The 24,070-nt window shown below is 36.6% G+C and overlaps 2 protein-coding genes across 4 annotated transcripts; one reads left to right on the forward strand and one right to left on the reverse strand.

The window, feature by feature from the left end:
* On the forward strand, positions 1-7,029 carry LOC122823311 (5-hydroxytryptamine receptor 3A-like). Its single transcript, XM_044102787.1, has 11 exons — positions 1-49; positions 564-621; positions 1,261-1,427; positions 1,947-1,991; positions 2,241-2,350; positions 3,589-3,758; positions 4,159-4,319; positions 4,792-5,002; positions 5,552-5,734; positions 6,167-6,240; positions 6,431-7,029. The coding sequence occupies exons 2-11, from the start codon at positions 582-584 to the stop codon at positions 6,662-6,664; spliced, it is 1,395 nt and encodes a 464-aa protein (XP_043958722.1). The 5' UTR covers positions 1-49; positions 564-581; the 3' UTR covers positions 6,665-7,029.
* A 106-nt stretch (positions 7,030-7,135) lies between these two features.
* Positions 7,136-23,313, reverse strand: zgc:174164 (uncharacterized protein LOC570656 homolog). Of its 3 annotated transcripts, none has more exons than XM_044102785.1 (22): positions 23,041-23,310; positions 22,614-22,720; positions 22,446-22,519; positions 21,876-21,954; positions 21,723-21,799; positions 20,646-20,838; positions 20,505-20,567; positions 18,700-18,771; positions 18,383-18,552; positions 18,182-18,272; positions 16,099-16,229; positions 15,792-15,963; positions 12,643-12,732; positions 12,357-12,552; positions 12,074-12,182; positions 10,450-10,630; positions 10,273-10,359; positions 10,079-10,184; positions 8,511-8,640; positions 8,325-8,424; positions 8,121-8,158; positions 7,136-7,778 (listed from the first exon to the last, which is right to left on the reverse strand). In XM_044102785.1, the coding sequence occupies exons 1-22, from the start codon at positions 23,111-23,113 to the stop codon at positions 7,655-7,657; spliced, it is 2,463 nt and encodes an 820-aa protein (XP_043958720.1). In that variant the 5' UTR covers positions 23,114-23,310; the 3' UTR covers positions 7,136-7,654. The 3 variants fall into 3 exon arrangements, with proteins under 3 accessions (XP_043958720.1, XP_043958719.1, XP_043958721.1); XM_044102784.1 differs by having other exon boundaries at positions 22,614-22,723; XM_044102786.1 differs by lacking the exon at positions 8,121-8,158 and having other exon boundaries at positions 7,136-7,779; positions 8,381-8,424; positions 22,614-22,723; positions 23,041-23,313.
* Positions 23,314-24,070: the final 757 nt, after the last annotated feature.

Here is a 24,070-nt window from a genome sequence, read left to right on the forward strand (position 1 = left end):
TACTATCTACAAAAAAGACCAAATCACCTGATACCTAAGACTCCCTTAAGTAAGCCATTACAAAGAAATGTGTTTTTTATATTATTCACAGTTTAACAATGTCAAGCTATGGGTGCTTACTTTGCCCAAAATTATTCTAGAATCATGAAAAAACTTCCCAAAATTAACATGCATGTCTTTAATATGCTTCACCACAGCTGACAAATAGTAATTAGTCTATTCTGTAAAAAATAATTTTAGTAAATCAAGTTTTACTGTCATTACTGTTTCAATAATTGGAGTCAAATCAGTCAGGGTTTCTATTTTGTGTCCCCACACCATAATTCATTATATTTGCTGTTCTGATAAAGACTTGAGTTTATCTGTCTTAATTTGTGGAATCTTAACTGCTCCAGATATTAATGTAAGCATTTCATGTTTCTACTGATAAATAAGCAAATAAACCCTTCATATCATAGAATTTGATTAGGGTGAGGTTTGCCCACCCCTTGCCTATGTAAGATTTGGCCGTATAATATTTCTGCAGTGATCTCATTTGCACACTTGCTGTTCTACCATCGTAGTGCCTGGACTTCATAGAAATGTTGCTGAGAGACTTCATTCTTCCCTTCCTCCTCATAGGTATTATTATTATTATTATTATTAGTAGTAGTAGTAGTGGTAGTGGTAGTATTAGTATTAGTATTAGTATTAGTATTATTATTTAAATAACAGAACAATATGTCAGGGCTGTGTTACTGTAGAATCTGTTTTCTAGACTACTGTGTGCTCATTTTTATTTGCGACATTTAACTAATAGCTTACTTTATGAGCTAAAGTTTTTTTGGTTTTTGGTGGTCATTGTTTTTACAAAGAAATTCTGAAACAGTTGAATCTATGTAACATTATTTTGCAAGGCTGACAATAGTTTAAACAATAATTAACTATAAAGACAGGTTCCTTTATACTTTAGAAATTGATTAAAAAATGTTTTCTTTACCATTGCTGTCTTATACGGTAACTACATCAGATCTGGAGGGACTCAAGGGAATGTAAAAAGCATTGTTCTGGTTAACCATAAGTGCACATTTATGTTCAAACATTGGACATTTAATTGATAAAATGTGAGCTCTCTCTGTATTGATCAGAAGAGACTCATACATTATGAATTAATTTCAAGCTCATAAGTAAATAACACAGAGCATGCTGCAATTTATGAAAGAAATATTTGCATTTTTCTGCCATTGTGCCTGGATCTTTCTTGTCTCTTTGTGTTTGAAGTTGTAGAAGTGGCTTCCTCTGAAAGAGTGTGTAGTTATCAGGAGGTCTTAAACAACCTGAACTTGAGCAGAAGCAATGAGCTGTTTTCCTTGACCCGACCTGTGAAAGATTTCAGAAAACCCACAAAGGTGCATCTGGAAGTATTGCTGTACGCTATCCTAGATGTGGTAAGTTGGGAAATTGCCAAATTTTATATCTCTGGATGATAAATATGTACAAGGTAAGTTTGCTTTTCCTTCAACTTTCACTAGAATAACATAACCTTGTCAGCTCAGATGATATACCGTTATTGTTGTGTCTATCATTTGCCAGGATTAATATTTTGAAGAGCATCAGTGCTGAAACTTATTAAAGAATTCAAAAGAGTAATTGTCTGTAGAAACAGTCACAAGAAGGAAATAGCTAAAAACAAGTCATTGCAATAAAACTGCAGAAGCACATTCAAACTCTTTTCTAACTACATATACTAGCTACATATGCTTTTATATGATAGCTTGTGTGTGAATTGAATAAGCAAGTTAATACTTCAGCTGTTATATCGTTCCTTGTGTTCTCTTCTTTTACACTAGCAAAGATAAAACATTTTACTACTGTGGCACCTTTTAGTGAAAATACAGTACATATGTTTTTAATTAAAAATGTTTTTAATTAAGCAAATTTTCTGGCACCAATTTGCTTGTTTACAGAGAGAGATTGACCAGACATTTGTGCCATATGTTTGGATAATTATGGTGAGTATTATCTTCCACTAATATTTCTCTGAGCAACAAAATTATAATTAAGGTAATTATGCACATTGTAGAATATATGACATCTTAAATGAATGTCAGGTTCCTCCAGTGGAGACTCAAGTCAACACAAAAACTGCTTTTGGAGATCCTTCGACCCAATTCTGGACCTCAAGCTTTTCCAAATTTTTATATTTCCAAATTTTGTGTAGTATTAAAATTTGTGATCACATTCTTTACTTTTCTCCACAGCACTGGCAGAACGACTTCATTTCCTGGGATTCCAGTAAATTCTGTAACATCACAAAGGTTACTATTCCCACAGATATTCTGTGGAAGCCAGATCTCACCATTGAAGAAATGTGAGTGTACTGTATGGATGTGCATGCACTTGCTCTATTTAAACAAACAAATATATGAAACATCTGAATGATGACATCTGGACCTAATGCTAAAAACTGAAGCTGTTAACAAAACATACTGTATATACCAAGAGCACAAGAAATGAGTAGAGAAGGAGAAAGTAATGACAAAGACAAGAAAATCTGTCAGACACATGAGACAACTAAAACAATATTCATGCAGCCCTTTAATGAGTCCTCAAAGTGGTCGGCAAGACAAAGTGGAGAATCCCTGGGGGGTCATCTTGGTGGCTGGCAGACTGGTGAGATAATTGAGCCTTTCTAAGTGACTCAGTCCAGTCATTACAATCTGGTGCAGGATATCAGATGAAGAATAAATCACGTGAGCCAAACATCTGTTGTGTTTTGTTGTCAACAGACAATAAGTAAATAAAGATAACTTTTATGGCATTTTGCACTATCGTGTGCTGCTTGGAGAGTCAACATGAAGAATCAGCTACTCAAGAATGGGAAGGAAAAAACAAGCAAACAAACAAACAAAAACCTCCCATGATTGTGTGAGTTTCTGAACACGAAACTGGCATGAAAAGAGGGGCTGATCACAATGACAACCAGGGAGTTTAAAATATATGTAACAATTAATTGTGAAAGACGTCTAGCTTCCACAAGTACTGTAGTCAGGAGAGGAACCTGGACATTATCTCTTTTTTCCCATCCTTTTGATTTGTGTTTTGTTGTTTTTTCACTCTGGTGAATCCTTCCCAGGATCAAATGGACGTTGATGTACAGGAGAACCATCAATTTTTTTACACTCAAAATAATAGAAAGGTAGTTCATTTAAAAAAAAGTGTACAGTTTTTTTTTTTTTTTAAGTTTTTGTATTTATACAGAAAGCCTAAAAGGTCACAATTTTGTCAACTTAGAATGATGATCACAATGCTTCTCTTCAAAAATACGTGACTACAATCAGCAGATAAAGAAATTTAAGTACATTGGGTAGAAAGCTTTCCTTCATGAACAAAAGGAGGAGGAAAGGTCAAGATAGCATAAGTACAAAATATGGGTGTGAACTGGAAAATGTCACCATAGGTTCACTCTTTTCTTCTAGCAGAAGAAAAGAGCACAGTGGTAGAAAAATAAGAGATGAGAGTTATAATATCCACAGTCTGATGCTGACTGACAACGTGTTGCTTTGTCCTGACTGCATGTATCACAAATGAAATATTTCTGTTTTGCAGGACAGAAAGGGATAAAGCCCCTCCAAGTCCTTACCTCACCATCACCAGCAATGGTACAGTCTTGGTCCAGAATGATCAGGTGCTGGTCAGCACATGCATGATGCAGGTTTACAAATTCCCATTTGATGTTCAGAGCTGCACTCTCTCAATTAAATCAGTTGTTCACTCTGGTAAGTCAGCTTTAAGATGTTCTGTTTTTCAATTGTGTTTATATTTTCTGTGATTACTAGTGCTTTAGTGCTGATTATCTGAGTCTTTACAACATATAGTTCAAACCAGAGTTTTATCTTATAAACTGTATAACACACAGAACCCCCTTTCCACTAACATTAAATCAGAATAAACTTTTTCTCTTTTGGCTCATTGAGGATCACCAGCAATTTTAAGTCACTAACTTCCAGATGAGATAATGAGACAAATGATTTTTTTGATAACGGATTTAGATTCAACTGTGAATTAAAATTATTGTCCAACTGCTCACACAGATGATGTTAAAGTTGCTGTTAAAGTACCGGTGCATGCCATGTCCATTTCCTCTAGTTAAAACATTTTTTTTCTCTTCAATTCCAGTTGAAGAAATTAACCTGTTGCATTCCTTGAACTCCTCAGTGACTACCAATTGGTCACGTGAGTTGATGAGCACGCAATATGAGTGGTTGTTTGTTAACATAACAGTTACCACCAAAACGGTTAAACCATTTGGATCCCAGCAAGACACAATTATTTACACTGTAAGTAACTGGTGGCTTCATGGGTTTACAGTCAGTACAGTACAGTCAATATCTTGTCTTAAAATTATGGATATTGTTAATAGTAACATGTTTGCTGCAGCTGAGGCAGTGTTACAGACTGGATTAGTGTGAATTGGTGAAGTGTTCAACTTACAGTAGATCTAGAAACCAGAACAAAATATTAAACAATTAGCATAATTAATGAATAACGAATTAATCATAGTTAAATTCTTTTATTTTCTGTCTTATTTTATCTGTTGACTGTTGTCTACACTGCATTTGTTTTCTCTTAATATCTCCATGATCTTTAATTTTTATCCTTCCTTAAATCTGTCACAGGAATAGAGAAAATCATTGGCATGCAACATTTTGCTTCTCAAGTTTTCTAGTGCGGAATATCTTATTCAGCCATTAACAGATGTAACTCATGTCACTGTGTGCACACAATGATGTCCAAACATCTGTTTTACAGATCTATATGAAAAGAAGATCTATACTCTACATCGTCAACTTCCTGCTGCCTGTCCTTTTCTTCTTGTGCCTGGATTTGTCCTCCTTCCTGATCTCAGACAGAGGTGGTGAGAAGATCAGCTTCAAGGTCACGGTGCTGCTGGCTGTCACCGTGATGCAGCTCATTCTTAATGACATTCTGCCGTCATCGTCAGACAAGATCCCACTGATTGGTAAATGGATCAAGGCCTCCTATATTCTACAGAATGCAGCTGGGGTGTTACTTTTATGTTCATTGGTTCTGAGATTTTAATAATGCAAAACAAAGTTCTGGGAAGATGCATGGAGTCAAAATGGATTTTAATTTTGGGATTTTAAAGATAAAGTTGGAAAGTTTCTTTCCAAAATGGATTCAACATACAATTTCAATGAGTTAAAAACAAAAACTAATCATACAGCTATAAAACTGCAACAGTACTTTTGTAAAAATATATAAACTGTGTTTTGGAAGATGTTAACCAGGTTAACATTAAGGTTTTGAAATGGCCTTCCCAGATCACCAATCTCAGCACAAGAACATTTGTTGATGATCTGTCAAAGTCATGTGGAAAATGGGAATAAAACATGAGAATATTTTTTTATTAAAGTTTGCTACTGTAATAAACTTGTTTCACATTGTTTTTTTATGTTTAAAGTTTTAAATAACTTATCTCAGCAGCTTGTCATATAGTTTAAGTTGTGATTTCCTCATTGTCACCATCTTTATAATAACCTCTCCCCAGCGGTCTACTGCATTGGGATTTTTGCGCTGATGTTCCTCAGCCTCCTGGAGACAATTTTGATGATGTATCTGATGGACATCGAGTCTGAATCCCAGGAAAATGAGATGAACAAACGACACAGTTTGGAAGACGGTTGTAGAGACAGTCAAAATAGAGACGCAAACAACCAAAGCTGCGAGAAAGGTAGGAGTAGCAGCTTTTGGGATCTGGGCTTTTAACTAGTAAGCTCTAAAACATAAATTTAACACTAATACAAAATTCAGTTGAACAACTAAAAAATTCAGTTTAAAAATATGCTTTTGTCTGATATTTTCTGTACATATTCAGTACAATCTGGACCCAATTGAGACGATTAATTTCGATCTGAAAACTGCAGAATTTGGTCAAGACGTAAAAGAGAACTTCAAGTTTCAGTATTGTACACTTATTAAAAACTTTTAGTAAAACTAATGGTACGTTTCTATATTTAATGCTAATAGAAAAGCACTTACAACACAAATGAAGGACTAAACTACCAGTCTGTAGGAGGAAGAAAGTCCTTATTGTTGTTTTCCTTACAAATATTCTAAAATCAGCTCACCTGAAGAGACAATGTGCGTTATCTGTTTCCTCTAGAAGAGAAGAATTGGCCTGGCTGTTCTTGTATCTGTGGTGTGTCTGCAAACAAGATGCCAACTGACCTGGGGCAGGTTGGTATCAGACCCCCACTGGAAAGACTGCTTGAGTTTGATTTCAGGTTCAACTTGCGCTCAAATCATGCTTGAGTTTTGTATTTCTCATAGTTTGTTGTGTTGGAAAACTAAAAAGCTCATAAAGTGGCCTTCTGTCTGATTATAATTTTTAGAATCTCAGTTTTTAATCAGGTCATCATCTTTCCAGGGTTGCAGCAGGCGACTGACGCAGCAGCTGCAGGAGTTTGAAAACTTCTCAGATGGACTGAAGGAGATGACAAGGATGCTGTCTCTGCTTGTGAACGACGCCAAGGAAGAAAGGAAGCCTGGCTTCTGGACCGGAAAGATTAAAATCATAAACCGAGCTTATTTTATACTCTATGTAACAGCTTCCAGCGTGTTCCTAGGCCTCATGTTTTCCATCTGGACTGATGATGAATAACGTTTCTATTTCAGGCTCAGATACATTTAGTTTTAGTTTATGCTAATTGAAAAGTAAACTTGTTTTGATGTAGTTACTTAAATGCCCAGTAGGTATCAGTCGTACTGTTAAGGTTCCTCAGTTAGTAATGACTTGGAGCTATAACATCTTCTGCTGTTAAAGCAACCAGGTTTCTTTAACACTTCAGCAGCATTTTGGGCTGAACGAGGCCGTGATTTACGATTATCTGAGAAAACCGAATTTTGGGTTTTTACTGAAAGTAAGCCAATGTCAATAAAATGAACAGGAAGAAACATACAATGTATACATACATAAATGTATCTTGTGTGTTATGATTATACGAGTTTCACTTTTTAAGCTTAATTAAATGCACTGTTAAATCAATACTGAAATGTGGCTGCATTTTAAGAAATAACCTTAAAAATATGCAAACATAATATACATGCACATTCAAAAAGAACTTAAACGTGATTGAAATAGATATCCAGCATCTTTTATTTAAGTAAAATAAATATCAAAAGAACTGTCATGTTTTTTTTTTCAGCATGAAGCTAATCAAATTGTCTTCAACAGCTAATTGGAGACAATTTATCTTAGCTTCATCATAAATTGAATAACCAAAGGTGGATTATGAGTAACTCATACATGTAAAGTAAATTTAAGCTAATTTCATTACAATCTTCAGAGCAATATTGCAACATTAACACTCAGAGCTAACAACTTTTTAAAAATATATTTGAATAAAATCCCTAAAATCCTTTCTTTTTTGTATAAACAGTTTATGTGGTGAAGACCGAATAAAACCCACCTACCCACCGAAAGTACGATCTATTCCGATACTTTCAAAGTGCATCCAACACCACAGATACAAATACAGATCTAGAGTGAATTCAAGTTCCAGTGAGTGTCTCATTGTCACAGTGGTTTAAAACAGTGTCTTTTTGTGAAACACACTCATACACTCTCTGCATCCCTGACATAAAATGAGCATCAACTTGCGATGTCTTTCACGGGGATCGGCCTCGGCACTCCTGGGCCCTGAACTGGAGCTGGAGGTCGTGCAGGAGCCTCGTTTGCTTCCTTGGTCCAGTAATCCAGTTCTCCGTACCTGAAACTGACAGTATATTTGGGCTCAGTGAAAGGCATAAGTTGTGCAATGAAAGGCTTTAATTAATCTATAGTGTTTCCCATTCTTCCGTAGATCAGAAACTTTTACATTTACTAACTGGAATTATAAACAAAATTTGATTAAACTGCATTAACTGGAGCAAAGTTGGAACGAATTTCAATAAATTTGAATCTGCACTGATTTCATTATATATTTTAGTTATTTTGCTTAGTACAAAACCTTGAGATGATGTTTGTGAATTATAAACTTGATAAAACATAACTGAATTAATACAAAATTAATTAATTCACAGATATTAAACATGTTTTAAAAAAATAAAATGCATACCCTGGAATAGGAGCAGAGGTCACTGATGGAGCTGGAGGCTGGAGTTAAATGTAGAAACACACAAAAGAAAACAAGAAATTTCCAGTTAGATATGCACAAAACAAAAAGCAAAACAGGAAGATATGAAGAGAAACATTATTTCTGACGAATGTCTTAAACAAAAAATAAAGCTGCTGCTGTGACTACTTTGAAATGTAAACTCACCCTTTCAGGTGGAACTTGTCGTGGAGGCTGAATTGTCACATCTGTTTGAACGTTACCATTTGTGGGTGGATTTGCATTTCTGTTTCCTGTACTGCGTGGTCTTTAAACAACAAAAAGGAAAGATTTTCTTAAAAACATGAACATTTTAAGATGCGCGTTTTAAGTGAGAGAGTTTTTTTATGTTACCTTTTTCTTCGTTTCAAGCAGATGTCTAGGGATTCCCTTTTGAACATGTAGAGCAGCAGCAGAATGGCAGCGACGAGGAGAGGGACAACCAACAGGAAGAAGATCAACAACCCGTTCCTGAGGGAGTAATCTGAGACAGAGGTTCACATGTAAAGGAAGAACAGCAGGCTTTCAAGTCTAAAATATTACTTTGTATTTCTGAACAATAATTGTACTTTCAGGTTTCAAAAAGTTTCCAAAAGGACAAAATTGTTCTCAGATAATACAGCAAGAAATGAGACAAGCAACAAATATGAACTTAATGAAACTGCTAAGTTTTAACCGACATCAGGTTACAGGTTTGCCCAGATGTGTAAGGCTCTCATTTTGGAGAATAAATAAACCAATCTGTTGATGTTTCATATTCATAGACATCCAAAAACAACAATTTGTTTTTAAAGAACAAGTTTGAATTTCCCATTTTTAAGATACAAAATCCTTTTTGTTACCATTAACCAACTCCTGGCATAATTTTGGCTATACATGTGATTACTCCTTTTTGTTGAATTGCTAGAATTCACTTAAATTGATTTCCTTAAAAATCAAAGCAGGGCTGCACAGTGGTGCAGTTGGTAGAGCTGTTGCCTTGCAGCAAGAAAGTCCTGGGTTCGATTCCCGGCCCAGGGTCTTTCTGCACAGAGTTTGCATGTTCTCCCTGTGCATGGTGGGTTCTCTCCAGGTTCTCCGGCTTCCTCCCACAGTCCAAAAACATGACTGTCAGGATAATTGGTCTCTCTAAATTCTCCCTAGGTGTGAGTTTGTGTGTGCATGATTGTTTGTCCTGTCTGTCTCTGCGTTGCTCTGCGACAGACTGGCGACCTGTCCAGTGTGACCCTGCCTCTCGCCCGAAACGTAGCTGGAAATAGACACCAGCACCTCCCGACCCCATTAGGGAAGAAGGGTGTTAGAAAATGGATGGATGGAAAAATCAGAACAGTAAATACGGAACACAAACTGTCACTACAATTGCTAATGGCAGATCCAGCTGTGTCCAAGCTTCAACTATTGATATAAAACTATTTGATGGAAAATTGGTTAGGCTGTGTGGGGATAACCAAAGAACTACCAATGGCTTAAACCTGCTAAGAAGAGGAAATTCTTTGAACACTATTGTTCACCATGGACTTCTGACCACCCAAAAGAAGAAAACTTGTTCTGAAAATCATCAACTTCAACTATAATTCATAAGCTACCCACATATATATGAAAAACCCCTTTTCAAGAAACATTTTATGGTCAAACTGTCAAGCAAGGTGGTGGTAACATCATCCTGTGGTTATGTTTTGCTGCTACTGTACCAAAGGAGGAAAAAAACCAAACATCCAACTTCTCATAGATCACAAATACTTTCTTTCAGGAAAGATAAAGTAGGTTAGGAGTTCAATTAATAGTGATCCATTAATAAAAATCCAAAACTGTTATAATAATCGTTCCCAAATAAAGTGTAGACTAAAACTCTGTGCAAATGACCTTAAATTGATTCTACAACTTTTTAAATGTACATTTACATTTAAAAGATGTAAATGTACCTATCATAGCAGGACCGCTGTCGATGCTGCCACCTCGGCCTGCGGTGTTGCAGTTGGGTGGAGCCCAACCGTCGTCACAGTGGCAGTGTCCCTGATTGTTACACACCTGGAGAATGAAAAACAGCCAATGAAGTGTCTGGCAATTCAATATTGACTGATAAAAGAGTTTACAAAAAGTTAAAGGCTTGTTTTACTCCTCGTCCACTGCAGGTGGTCTGTGCATCGCAGCCCAGGTTTGGGACCAGAACTGACGCGTTCACACACTTGAAGTCCATGCAGGTCTAAAGAAGAGGATCGAAAAGATCCAGTCAAACTTCATTTCATTTCATTTCTGTCTCCTTAACAGAACATTGTAAGTATTATTGGTTCACCTTTCCTTTATCGCACGGACTGCCGGGTTTAACATAAGCCGGATCAAGCACATCGGTACCAAGGTTGAAGTCTGCATTGACACATCTGGATCCCTGAACTATCTCGATGCTGATTTGGGCACCAACAGGGTGGTTGTTTAAATCCACATTAGTGCACTGCACCTTTCCACATTTGGCATTCCTGAAAAAGAGATACTGATGTCACTGCAAAGTAACAATTAATTAATTCAACTAGATGCCACTTTGTTTCTATTTTATTCAAGATTTGCAGTTCACTTGCATCTCGGTAATTCGTATAAAAATGTAATTCTTATTACAGAAATCAATAGCCAGCTGATGGAAACCAAAATCTCAATTTCCATATAAATAAATAGTTAAGACAAAATAATAATAATAATAATTAAAAAAAATTCATAAAGAAATTTTATGGCCTACAAAAAAACTGATATCCTTTGAAGTGGAAAGATTAGTACATATATCTGCATTTCTATTTTTCCAGACGTGTTTTATTTCGTAAGCATGTAAGGGGTTTTCTAAGCACATGTAGTGCAAGAAGCATGGGCATTTGAGTGGTCAGAAGATGTACGTGATAATCACAGAGTGCAAAGAAGGCTTACGTAGGTGTCTATGCAAGTTATTTTCATTAAGTTGTTCCCGATTGTGCTTGCTTAATTTTCCAGTATGTGCGAGAGTCAAAACAGGATGTGGTTTTAACCGAAATATATGCAGCTGTGCCACTGGGCCCCTCTCTACTCGTCTGCCTTTGGTGACAGAGCCTTCGAACGCTTCAGGCCTTTGACATAAAAGATTTAAAGAGAAAGTTTGATCTTACTCATTTCTTAACACTTTCTCTACCCTTTTGTTAATAATTTCCATAGCACCACCTTCACAAGGAGGGTAAGCCTCAAAACAGTCATCCCTAAAGAAGCAATCAGTGCTTCATAAGTATCTAAAGCATGGGCTTTCACAATTCCTCTGTGTCTGCTTCACCAGACGTCGGATGTGCTTTACGTGGGCTGTGGGAGAGAAAGAAAACCTCAACTGTTGCTCTGTAGCCTACATTTCTATTTTTGGAGTGAAGTAAAGTTTGCATTTTATTTAGAAGTCAAGGTTCCAGAGAATGATGGCTGAGTGGAGTTTTCTGTGAATTCCTGTCATCTGTTAGTGCACGTCTGTCTGACAAATCTCATGCTTCCATCTGCCAGAAAACGTCAGGGGAATCAGGTCTACATTTTTCAGCAATACTTACGGCTTTCCCACAATATTAAGAGTATCAAATCCCTGCTTTAATGTCTGTGGAATCTCTAATTACGTAAAGAGAACCTATGTAGAAAAAGCCCAAATATGCACATGAGCTTAACGCTGCTATTAAAGCAACCCAGACCTCCTGACTACCTCAGTACATGCACAGGGTGATTTCTTCTGAAACATGCCACACTGATGCAGCAAGTCATGACAAGAAATTACATACTGGTATGTCTTTTGTTATGTCTATGCACAGCAAACATTATTTTAATGTGTTGTATGGGGCAGATTTTGAATTATGGTACTGAAAAGACAATTTTCTGAATGATATTTTAATTTACTGACCCGGACCTGAAACTTATGAACTTTAAGTACTTACGCCACGGTACATTTGATGTAGTTTCCATTGCTGGTGATGCCACAGTTCCCAAATACGTTCCCCTTTACATTTTCATATTGAAAACAAATATCATTTGCCTTTTGTGCACCTGTTCAAAAAGGAAAGTATCAAATATTAGCAACAAGACAAGCGATTAAGTTACTAGACAAGAGAACAAAACATACGTCAATCATTTTAATTCTTTATAATAGAGCAAGAAGTGACCAGCACAAGTAACAACATAAAACACATTGATTTCTCCAATGGCTACAACAGAACATACCTGATCCAAACAGATTTAAACACTGGTAATCGTACGTCTGGCAGCGTCCTTCGTAGCAATAGGCTGCATCGTTTTTGCAGGGCAGCCCATCCATCAGATAAAAGTCTGGAGGACAAAATCCAGTTTTGCCGTCACAATACTCTGGAAGATCGCAGACGTCGGCTGACTTTCTGCACTGAGTTCCAGCCACTTTGAGCTGCCAGAGACAAGGAAGTAAAATGAATCACTTTGACATGGCGAGGACAAAAGTGATGAAATTTCACCTGTACTGAAACGGTTTGCAGACCTGACACTTGTCACAGCAGGCTCCATGAGCACAATAGGAACCACGAGTCAGTTTGCAGGTGGCAGCATCACAGCACTCGTTCTTACATTCCTGTATGAAATAAAAAAAGGAACAAACTATAACAGGATACTATACATACAAAATGAACTATATTTTAACTCTGAAATATGCACACAATAAATAAGGACATCTCAAATAAAAGAACAGTGGAAAATCTCCTTCATAGATAGATAGTTAATACTTTATTGATCCCCAACCCATAATAATAACAAAAAATAAAATGAAAACAATTAAAAATACATTCATCACTTGTATGTTTTTGGTTTTTGGTTACAGTGGCTCTGTAATGCTTCATTAGGAAACTCCTTTTTAAAAATTTTTAATGGAGTTGCCTTGATACATATTTTTCAAATTGGCTTTTTAAAAGATATTTTAAAGATGCGAAGCCTGGCTCACCTGTGACCTGAAGAAACTGCTTTACAGGGGAAAAAAACCCTTCAAGGTGGGACAGAAGGAATTACTGGGAATTATTGCGGCGTGTCGAACGAGAACTTAAAGTCAACATTAGAGGAAGAAAGGAACTGAAGGAACTGATTAACAAGGGAAAGAAACTTCAGGAAGTGACAAAAGGAATTGTTGGGAACTGTTGACAGAGTAGCGACTTAAAGTCAACATTAAAAGCAAAGAACAATGTCAAATGTCAAATTCTCCTAGATAAATGATTAATTGACAGTCATACCACAGTTTATGAGACAAAATGTTTGTCAGCAGCACATGAGAACCACAGAGCACTATGCTCTCATCTTTCCTTTTCACTCTGTACACATCCGAATTGCATAACAAGTCTAAGTCCACTGCTCAGCAGAAATACTTAGATGATTAATCAGAGATGGACGGGAATTTGAGTATTAATGACTTTTTGACCTCTTTGTTTCCTGTGTGGAAACAATCCTCTTATTTTAGTTGTTAACAAAACAAGAGATGATTGTACAAATGAGGAGAAGTAGGAATAGGTCAAACACTATTTCCCTCGTGGAAGAGTATGTGACTATGATGAAGGAGTATAAATATCTCATATCTCTGTTGTCCAACCAGATAACTAGACTGGACTCGAGACAAAATTGCAGCCATCTTTGAAATGAGATGGCTCTTCTCTGGAGGAAGAAGTGTATTTCTTCTGGAGGAAGAGAAGAGTATTTCTTCCTTCAGAAGAAATACACTTCTGGAGTGTATTTGCAGTAAGATGCTACATCTCTTCTACATGTTTGCCATAATCTGATGGGGTAGCAGCATCAGAATCAGGGACTTAAAAATGACAAAGAACGCTGGTTCTGTTCAGAACACTGCTCTCCATCTTCTGTGCGTGATTGTGCAAAAAAGGACGCTTCAAAAGACTAAAAACACAATGAGCATCTTTGTAAAAAAGAGAACAGAACAACAGTGTTTACAGTCATCTTCTATAAACACAGACCAATCCCACATATAGAGTTTACTTCTTTAGAAGAGGGCCCCTTCAAGATTGGGACAAAGGTTAAGTTTCATGCAACTATTATTCCTCATCAAACAGAAATACTGCTCTATTGTCATAAGAACATCTGATCTTTTGTAAATATTTACACATAAGTATTCTGCTCCTCTATCAACATTAATGTGAAGGCAGAAACAACATCTGTATTTTCAATCGCATGAGAGGATATAGGGCAAAAAAACATGAAAACATGCACAATGTGTTTCTGTTTTTGTTTTGTTTTTACTGCCCGGTCTGTCACTCAGAGGAAAGCTCTGAAACTCTAAATGGCACAACAATTATAATTACAATAGCATTTTATTATAAATGTTTTCTTCCACTCACACTGCTTCTTTACAAAAAGGGGTTTTCTCTTGTAACTGGTAAAATGTCAGCCTGGAAAACGAATACCATCCTTTAGTCTCCCAGTAACCAGCCTATGTGCAATTTGGAGGTGTGCAGAGTTCAGTTGTTTATTTTTATTTATTTTATTTGTTTATTTAGAACATGATAGTAGTATAAAATCATGCACAAGAACAAGGAATGCAAAAGACACATATTTTTGTACCACAGTAATCTTAACATGCTTGAAAAGGAGTAGGAAGACGTAAGAAACTCCTACCCCATAAACTGATACCTTATTTTCATATGGACCCTCATTATTAAATCAAATCAAAAGTAAAAATATACAGGTTAATTAATTTTCCATTTTATTTGGGTTTGCATATGTCTAAGTATATACATCCATACCCACACACTCGTATGCGTTCGCCTCAATTTACATATACACATCAGTACTATCTCTGATATTTCTACATCTTGTGAAAATTACCTTTTAAGTTGTATTAAATGTTGTTTTAACTCCTCATTTAACTTGTTCCATAACTTTAACACATGAGCTGAAATACAAAAGCTCTTGCTTGTTGTTCGTAAACTACAAATCCTTAAGTTTGAGTAACCCCTTAAGTTATATCCCCTTCTCTTCCTACTCAGCTGGAAGCCCTTTTACACCACGGCCAGCGCACAGTGTTTTCTGTGTGCAAGGCATACAAGTACGGCACTCCTATTGAAAGTTCATGTTGCTTGAGGAGATATTTTCTGGTTGACGGCAGTGCAGAGGCAAGATGCGACTTGGCTGTTATAATGAATTATTAGTTGAAAGTGCTGCCAGCACACTAATTGTTCAAGCACTGGCAGGAGCCCAACCACACAATCTACTGTTGTTATCAAACTCCTCTATGCCGTACTTGGAATCAAAACATGCTGCCAACAAGACATCTACTCAGATACCCATAAAGGTTTTGAGCAGACGGTATGGGAACTGTGTTTGTGATATAACTCTGAACATATCTTCAAGAACCTGGAAACACTGTCCTTGTTCTGGTTGATTTTTAACTCCTAACTCTAGTGTTTTATAGGTGAGAAGGAGGCCTAACTTTGACCTATAAACCACTATTTACTTCAGTTAAATTCAATTCAGTGACGTACTTTGATGTGTGAATTATTGTCCTCAAAAAGGCTACATCTACATAGTTTCTGTGTCAAATTCACACAGTATCCACATTTGTTACTCCCCACTAAAGCTTCTGCGCACCAGTTAGTAAAGTCCAGAAGTCCAAGAACAATTTTCTAACTTCTTTACCTCCTTTGTGCCACAGTCACATTCTTCTCCTTTGTCCAGGCGTCCATTGCCACATTCAGCGGTGCCAATCACGTTGGATGCCGAAGGTTGATTTCTAAGACACACGCCTCCCCCGCGGAGAATCAAAGCCTCAAAGTCCTGTTCACTACATTTACTGAACTGGCCAGAGCCACTACGAAGTAACAGGATTAAACAAACAAAGTGGGCTTGAGTGAAAGCAAGGTAATGCCAAAAGCTTCTATGTGGTTTTAATAAAAAACTCTGAAAGAAATATAGATATAGAGCACATAGGTGGATAATGTTTTACCTGGCGCTCGCTGACATGATGCAGCTCTTTCCATCACAGGTGCAGTCACTGGAGTCGTGATTCATGCCCAGGTTATGGCCCATTTCATGGGCCACCACAGTGGAAACATAATTCAAGTTGTCTAGGCTGTACTATAAAAATAAAGTGTGGTGTTTAGGTAAAAGCTTTCTACACAGGTTTTTAAAAAATTATCCATATTGAAACATACCGACATACAGTCATGGCAAGGGAGCTGGCAAAAGTTAGTGTGTAAGATTTTGCCTTTCACAATAAAAACACATTTAGATCTTGCATAGTCCTTAAAATGTAATAAATATGATTTAAAAGAATATTACATGAGTTTATTTGTTAGGGAAAGCTAAGCTAACACTGTACTTAGTTTCCTATGGAAACACTTTACTGTTTCCATAGGAACTCCAAACTGGATTTTGCAAACCAAATGTATTTTTTAGCCAATTGAATAAAACACATTGTTTTGGCAGTTGCCAGATTTTGGAAATGCACGTTAAGATGCATCACTGTTAATGATTCTAGGGATGTTTAAAATGCCATGTCTGAATAATATTAGTAAGAAAAAATTATTCACAGGTGGAGTACAAACAGTAGCATCAATGTTTGTCAAGAAAACTCTTAAGTACAATGAAAATGATAACACTGAAAACAGAATAGAAACCATATATTAACAATAGTGAAACAGGAGTTGAAGTTAAAGGTGTGTAGGCCTGATTTGCACGTTAAAACAGCACAAGTAGAAAACATCAAGTATGGTTCCTTCCACGACTGTGGTCTCTTTTGGTAAAGATGTGAAAAGGCCTTGAAATAACTCAGTTTCTCAGTTTCATCTGAACCAGGCAAGCAGATATTTTCTTCTGCTTGCTTGTTCATAAATTATGTATTTTCTGGTAATGTCTTGCATGCATCTGCAAGACATTAACTGCATATGTTCTTGTCTTTACAGTTTTGAAGAGCATTAAACTAGTTCTCTGTGTCCCATCCAATGAAACGGGTGCAAAGGTTAAAGGCTTAGAAATGATTATGTAATTATGCATCAGATAAGAAAGGTTTATGGATGCCAGTAAGTTTGAAGCCTGCCTAACAAATTTGCTCCAAATAAGTATAGGATTTTATTTTTTATCTGTGTTAAAGCAAAAAAAAGAAAATGTTTGTTATAATGCAAAAATGGCAATTTAACTAAGTTTCTAACTTTGTATATAATAAAAAACATGAAATCAAAGCTTTATTTAAGTGGTATAATACCAAGACCAATAAATCAGCATAAGCACAGCACATTAATGGTGTAGCATGGTGGTGGAAGGTTAATGATATGGGCTGGTATTGGAGTCACATAGCGCAACTAAAATGATTTTAAGCAGTCACAAGATCCTTAGTAAACCAAAGTACTCCACTATGAAAAGTGAAGCCGTCCATCAATCAGATGAAATCTTATCAAAATAAAGCTGTGAGGCGGAAAGCTGAGCAAACAAGAGAACCAAACTAAAGAAAAATTGCTAAACAAATAAAAAGCCGTGGCATTGCACTTACTAATCTGAACTTGACTGAAAATGTTGCAACAAAACCTAAAGCGAGTTGTGTGAAATAGATGCAAGCAGTCCTGAAAACCTGAAACCATGTAAGTCAAGACTAGAAAAATATTCTTTCATAATGGCATGTTAAACTGATAAGGTGTTATCAAAATAACTTTGGGTCGCTCTGCAGATAAACTACCAGCCACTGAGCCAGTGGGTGTACTTAGTTTTTAAAGTTAGTTTTTGCATTTTGACTCCCACACTTTAAATCAAACAATGGTGTAATTACTTTCTGCAACAGCTATAAATACACACACAGTCATTTGTAAATCAGAGTGTCAAAAGCATCTAAAGAATGTGGCAACCTAAACAAAGAAGGTTTGTCATGGAGGTTAGAGGCAATCCAGTCAGACCTGTTTCACTGGTGAGTCCCTTAGAGCTTGAGACACTCAGCAGTCTCCCATTAATAAAGCATACAGTATCAGATTTCCTGTAAAAGCTCATCATGTCAAAGCGCCACTGTGTCAGCAGGCGTTCGAGGTTAAAACAGAACCTACCACGTTAATTCCTCCGGAGCTTGCAACAGAGCACACGGTGCCAACGAAGGCCATTCCCAAAACGCCACCGCTGTATGAATCCGGCCGACCCCTGGCAGTCACATGGAGAAATAAATAAACTTCTCTAACAACCTCAACCACAGAAAGAAACCTAAATTAAATGGTTGTTTTGCTAAATAAAAACAGACGAATGTTACTTACACAATGAGCTGACCGATGTCATGTCTGATCTTTGGTAACAGAATACTCTTCCTCCATTTAACAAACTCTCCCAGCACCTCTCCAGCAGTGCCGTCCACACTGAAAGGATTATTTTCATTAAAAATCTCCAGGCCCACAAGCACGACACGGATATTGAGGGGTTTGTAGTACTAAAGGAAAAACAGAGGCAAATTTATGTTAGTATCAGCGATTATCAGTATAATTGAGGCAATTCTTAGTTTAAAGATTGTAAAGATGCTTGTGCAAAGCTATTGAAGAGCAACAAAGATGCCTATAAGCACAGCAGAAACTCTCACCCCATCCAGTAGGTTTGCCATTTGCACCATCTCCTCTCTGATTGCAGTTTCATTTTTTTTCTTGTAATTATACTGTTAAGAAAGGTCAAATGTTTACAAAAATAAACCACATTCTCAACAATAACATAAATGTATATAATCATTTGATTCAGCCTTTTAGCATAACACTGAGTGAAATAATTGCAATGTGTAAAAGTTCAATATGTCACAAGAAGATTGATGACTGCCAAATTATTTCTTAGAGAAATATTACACTAAAATCAAAATCTCTGATGGAAAAACTGAACAAGATAACAGATGAACGTAAGCATTTAGCAAACACTGAGAAAGATTTTAGAAAAAATGTTTAGCAAACTGGAGAAGTTTAAAAAGTAAACAACCTTCTTTAATGATAAACTTTATACATTATAGAGTGGTGGCCAAAGAAAACATAATTTTTCATTTAAATGCACTTATTAGTCTTAAGGTTATAGTGTATCACTTGAAAGTTTTTCCAATAATGTCTTATTAAAAATGACAATGTATTTTATTAGAGGGAACATATTTGTTAACATTTAAAGTATTTACATTCAAATCAAATCAAATCAAATTTTATTTGTATAGCACATTTCAGCAAGGCATTTCAAAGTGCTTTACATCAAATCAAACACAGAAACACAATTGCAACATAGAATCAACAATCAAAACATGACATTAAGTCAAGTACCATCAATAAATTTGTAATTGATTACATTTCAAATACAATCCTAAACAGGTGGGTTTTTAGTCGAGATTTAAAAGAAGTCAGTGTTTCAGCTGTTTTACAGTTTTCTGGAAGTTTGTTCCAAATTTGTGATGCATAGATGCTAAATGCTGCTTCTTAATAGGTTAAAAACTATAGAATATTGAACTGATGTTACACAAAGTGTCTATACAAGTTGCAGGACACCGACTCTTATGAACTCGAGTTTGAGACCGAATGTGTCTGTAATGGTTGTTTCAGTTTTGACTAATAGATGAATATGGTTATCAGGGCCGATACAAAGACACCAAAGTTTTCTTGGAAAGTGAAAGGTCACCTTTGAGCAAATAAATTATGTTTTCTTTCTGGCATAATCAACAAAAGCCACAATAATCCCCAGACCTTTAGTCCTCGTTGGTCATAGGATGACTAATCCCTCACAACCTGTTCCTCCCACATTCAGAACCAACAAGTTCTGCAATGACTTTACTGATTTGGTAACTAAATTAAGCAGAAGACAAGTAGGATCTGTGTGGCTCTGGTAGTAGTTTGACTATCTTCTTATCTTATCCATAGTTCACTCAATACAGGATTGTGTCACAGGCACAAGCAGCCTTGGTAGGGAGACCGAAACTTTGCTCTCTCTAGCCACTTGGGCCAGCTCCTCCAGGGCATCCCGAGGCCATTCCAGGCCAGCCATGAAACATAGTCGCCATGTCTCATAGTCCCTCTTTGGGTTCCCTTCCAAAGGGACGTGTCTGGAACACCAAGGCGTCCAGGAAGCATCCTAACCAGATGCCTGAGCCACCTCAACTGTCTCCTCCTGACATGGAGGAGCAGCAGCTCTACTCTGAGTCCCTATAAGAAAAGCCCAGACACCCTGCAGAGGAAACTCATTTCAGCTGCTTCCTGAAATCTTGTTCTTTCGGTAAAGACCCAAAGCTTGTTTGTGGTTGTAGATCATTTTAGGAACTGAGAGTTTCACTATTTGAGTCAGCCGTCTCTTTGTCACGACAGACCAGTTCGTTGGTTAAATCCCGATTTATCTTACTGACAAAACAAAAAGTAAATCATTAACACTCACCCTGAGGTTATCGACGACCAGAACCAACTCGATAAAACTGGTTTGAGGTAAAGCCCGTTTTTTCTGTTGAAGCAAAAAGGAAAAGGATTTAGACAGAAAGGCCTCCATTTTACGCTTTAAACATTTAGATGTAGAACGAACCCTAAGGAGAGAAGTCATGGACTGGGCAGGTTCAAAGGGTTCATAGTTGGGCGTTGATGTCGCCTCACTAATGACCCCGCAGGTGACTGGCTCAGAATGAGAGTCTTTCAGGAGGTAGAGAGCGTGTTCGTTGGTGGTGGACGCCGGAACGGGCTCAAGACCAAACGTCTCATTGTCAAGGAGGATCACACCCCTGTGGAGAAGTAGAGCACAGCGGGTTGAAGGAGCGATATAGACCGGTTTCATGGAAGTTCAACGGCTCAGCAATCAAATAAAAATTTGTTGGTAGCAATAAACTACTGGGAGCGGCAGCACAATATTGCAAAAACAGAGAGTTAATGTGCTCTCTGTCACATAGACAATGTCTATGTGGGTTGCAGTTAGCCCACATTTTCGTCACACTTCAGGCTTAAACTGATCATATCCTCCTGGAGTTTCCTGACTATACTCTCATTTTGAATCTGACAGAGAATATTTGGAGGGAGCTAATAATTAGGACGATTGCTCCTCAGAAATGTGGAGCTCATCAACAAAAATATATCTTCAAAATACCAGTGGAAAACTGCAAAAAGCAGCACAGTGATCAGTGACTGGATCTGACTGCTGCTATAAATGTTTAGGAAGAGTATAAATGATTTTAAAAATCGCATTTCAAAAAATATAAATAAAACAGATACTTTTGAAAATTTGCTGATCTTTCCAGAGTCACCAGTTTTACTTCCTTTGTAGAAATAAATGTTAATTAGATTTTTTTTTATCATGTTGTGGAAATGCTAACAGAAAAAGGGACACAAGACGTCAGATTTAAAGAACTTTTTAAAATAACAACTATTAAGCAGGCAAAAAAATTTACTATTCATTAAGTTCACATTTCTGTATTTCTTTTCCTTTTCTTGGTCTGATGAAATATTCAAATCACAAAAATCATGTTTTCAACAACTACAAGCAGGAAATCATCCCACGAACAAAAATAAAGTCTTGAAGATGCGATTTTGTAATTAGTTAATTAAATTACTGAAATAAATAAACTCCAATTGGAATATTTCGCATGCAAATAATCTAAGCAGAGGTAGAAACCTGAGGCCAGAGCATGTGCTGAGCGCAACCACTGAACGGTCGTATCCCTCCACAGATCCATGGTAGTAGCAGTTCACCTGAAAAGATAGAATAATTTAATTTAACACCTTTTTTTAATCTTAAAGCAGTTCTTGGAAGGACGAAGAAACTCACATGTTGTCTTGGATATGAGATATTGTAGTTACCGCTGGCATCCCGAGAATACTGGACAAAATTGGGGTGTAAAAATTCTCTGAGAAGAAAAGAAAAAAAGAAATATTTCATTTTGAAGATTAAAAATTACCAGTGAATCTTAAAAAATTGTACTATCATTCAAAATGTAACTTAATTCTGTAGTTTAACTCAAAAAGTGTTACATGTGGGATTGTTTTTGTTTGCTTGTTTGTTTTGAAAATCTGGCTCACAGCTAATCAAAAACACAAATTTCTGTTGTTTAGAACATTACCCAAGATCTTTTAAAACAGTTTTAAAACTCTGAGCATCCTCAGAGACTTTTGGAAAGATGGGTGGAAGGAAGAACAACCATGATGCGCAGAATTGAGTTTTCATTAGGTGCAAGCCATAATCATACTTAAACATACACACTTAAAACAAACCACTTTCTCTATTGTAAGTAAGATTGTAGTGTAACTCTTAACTGGATCACTGAAATAACTTTAAAAGTTTTGATTTTATTAAGATGAACCTCTATCGCCGTCAACGTCAGTGATGATGAGTTTGTACCTGTTCTTTTCCAGATGAAGAATATGCTCTTTGTTGTTGATCATCAGCGTGTAAGACACTTTATCTCCATATGCCTATATGAATAGAACAAAAACAAACAAACAAAAATAATAATGTAATTACATTAACTCAGAAAAAGTTAGTTAAAGAACATTTGTAGGACTCTACCTCTTTTGTCTGTGAGGTCCCATTGAGGCTCCTTGTCCACCTGTTGTTGATCACTTGTGGTTTTACAATGGAATACCTTGGCAGTTTTGATGTAAACCCACTGAAATCTTCTGGAGACGGAAAGGACACATTGTAAAATACTGCGAAGGAACATTTTGAATAGCAAATGGTAAGAGAGGAATTCATACGCAGTCCGAGCACACACCCAGAACATTTGAATTAGGTAACATTTCAATCAAGATCCTTTTGATCTCTTTCATGAAACAGCTCGATTAAAGTAGAACATACCTTCAGAAGCTGGACTGTCAATAAACCCGAGAAGATACACTAAAAATGCTTCTATGACCCGATCGGTCTGAGAGAAATACAGAATTAAAGCGACTTCTCTTTTTCGAGAGGAACCAAAAAATAATTTAATATCACTCACCTTTATTTTCTGTCCCAGAAATACAGAAGTGGAGGATAAAAGCGAATAAAATGGGTTTCCTGATAACCATCATTGTAGAGATATGTAAAATATCAGCATAAGGAAGTCTGCTTCTGCTCAGGTGCTCTAGGGGGCGTGGCTATGATAGGTGGGAGTATTCCCGGAAAACGAGGAAGAAAAGTTACACTTCGGTGACTTTTAAAATTGGTTTTAAAAAGTCACATTGTTTTTAAGGATACGGTTTACAACTGAAACTTAGTGACCATTGTTTACGAGGCAGAGTTTTGCATTGAGTCATTCTTTCGGCTATTTAAACGAATGGGTGCGCACCATTTTGTAGCTGGTACAACAATCGACACCATAGGTGGGCGTGATTTGAACGCTTTTTCAACCTGTGCAACAAGTGGTTTATAACTTGGATGTCTCTTCCTGAATCCGGACAGTAAGGCAGAGACAACTGCTGTTACAAGACTCGTCCACAAGATGGCATCATAGTTTAAGGAACAGAAAAGCACAGATCTTCAGATAATATTACAAACAGCTCGGATGTTTAGCACATATAGAATGTAATAAGTTATTGTTAATGCTATTATTCATTTTGATTTCACTTAGAAATGGTAGTTGAAATAGTAGAAATACTACTTCTAATAGAAATTAGAAGTAGTGTAATATATACAGTACAGACAAAAAGTTTGGACACACCTTTTCATTCAATTGAATTAGAAGGTGTGTCCAAACTGATATACAAAAATGTTTTTAAATAAAGTGCTGTTTATCCGAAAAATTGAGATTACAGCTGCGGATTTGTGCTGCAGTGAATTTATAAAACAGTTTCTTCTAATTATAAAGACAATAATTGATGTTAATTCTGCCTAGCAATGTTTTTTTATTTTAATTGTGTATCACTTTGTAAGCAGGCAACGAAACATGTATTTTGAGTTTACCGTATGTTGAGTTCCTATAGAACAAAGCATAAAATTGTATGTAAAGCATAGAAATGTAAAAAAAAACAACTGCTCACCTTTGAGAT

This window comes from Gambusia affinis, linkage group LG20 (genome assembly GCF_019740435.1).
Source record: "Gambusia affinis linkage group LG20, SWU_Gaff_1.0, whole genome shotgun sequence".
NCBI lineage: Eukaryota > Metazoa > Chordata > Actinopteri > Cyprinodontiformes > Poeciliidae > Gambusia > Gambusia affinis.

Excerpts from the sequence above, each read along its gene's own strand:
- LOC122823311 (XM_044102787.1), top strand. The coding sequence starts at position 582 with ATGTTGCTGAGAGACTTCATTCTTCCCTTCCTCCTCATAG. Across the intron at positions 622-1,260 it reads TCTTCCCTTCCTCCTCATAG|TTGTAGAAGTGGCTTCCTCT; the intron begins GTATTATTATTA and ends TTGTGTTTGAAG. Across the intron at positions 2,351-3,588 it reads GATCTCACCATTGAAGAAAT|GACAGAAAGGGATAAAGCCC; the intron begins GTGAGTGTACTG and ends TCTGTTTTGCAG.
- zgc:174164 (XM_044102784.1), bottom strand. The coding sequence starts at position 23,113 with ATGATGGTTATCAGGAAACCCATTTTATTCGCTTTTATCCTCCACTTC. Across the intron at positions 12,183-12,356 it reads TTTAAATCTGTTTGGATCAG|GTGCACAAAAGGCAAATGAT; the intron begins GTATGTTCTGTT and ends CTTTTTGAACAG. Across the intron at positions 8,159-8,324 it reads GACAAGTTCCACCTGAAAGG|CCTCCAGCTCCATCAGTGAC; the intron begins GTGAGTTTACAT and ends ATTTAACTCCAG.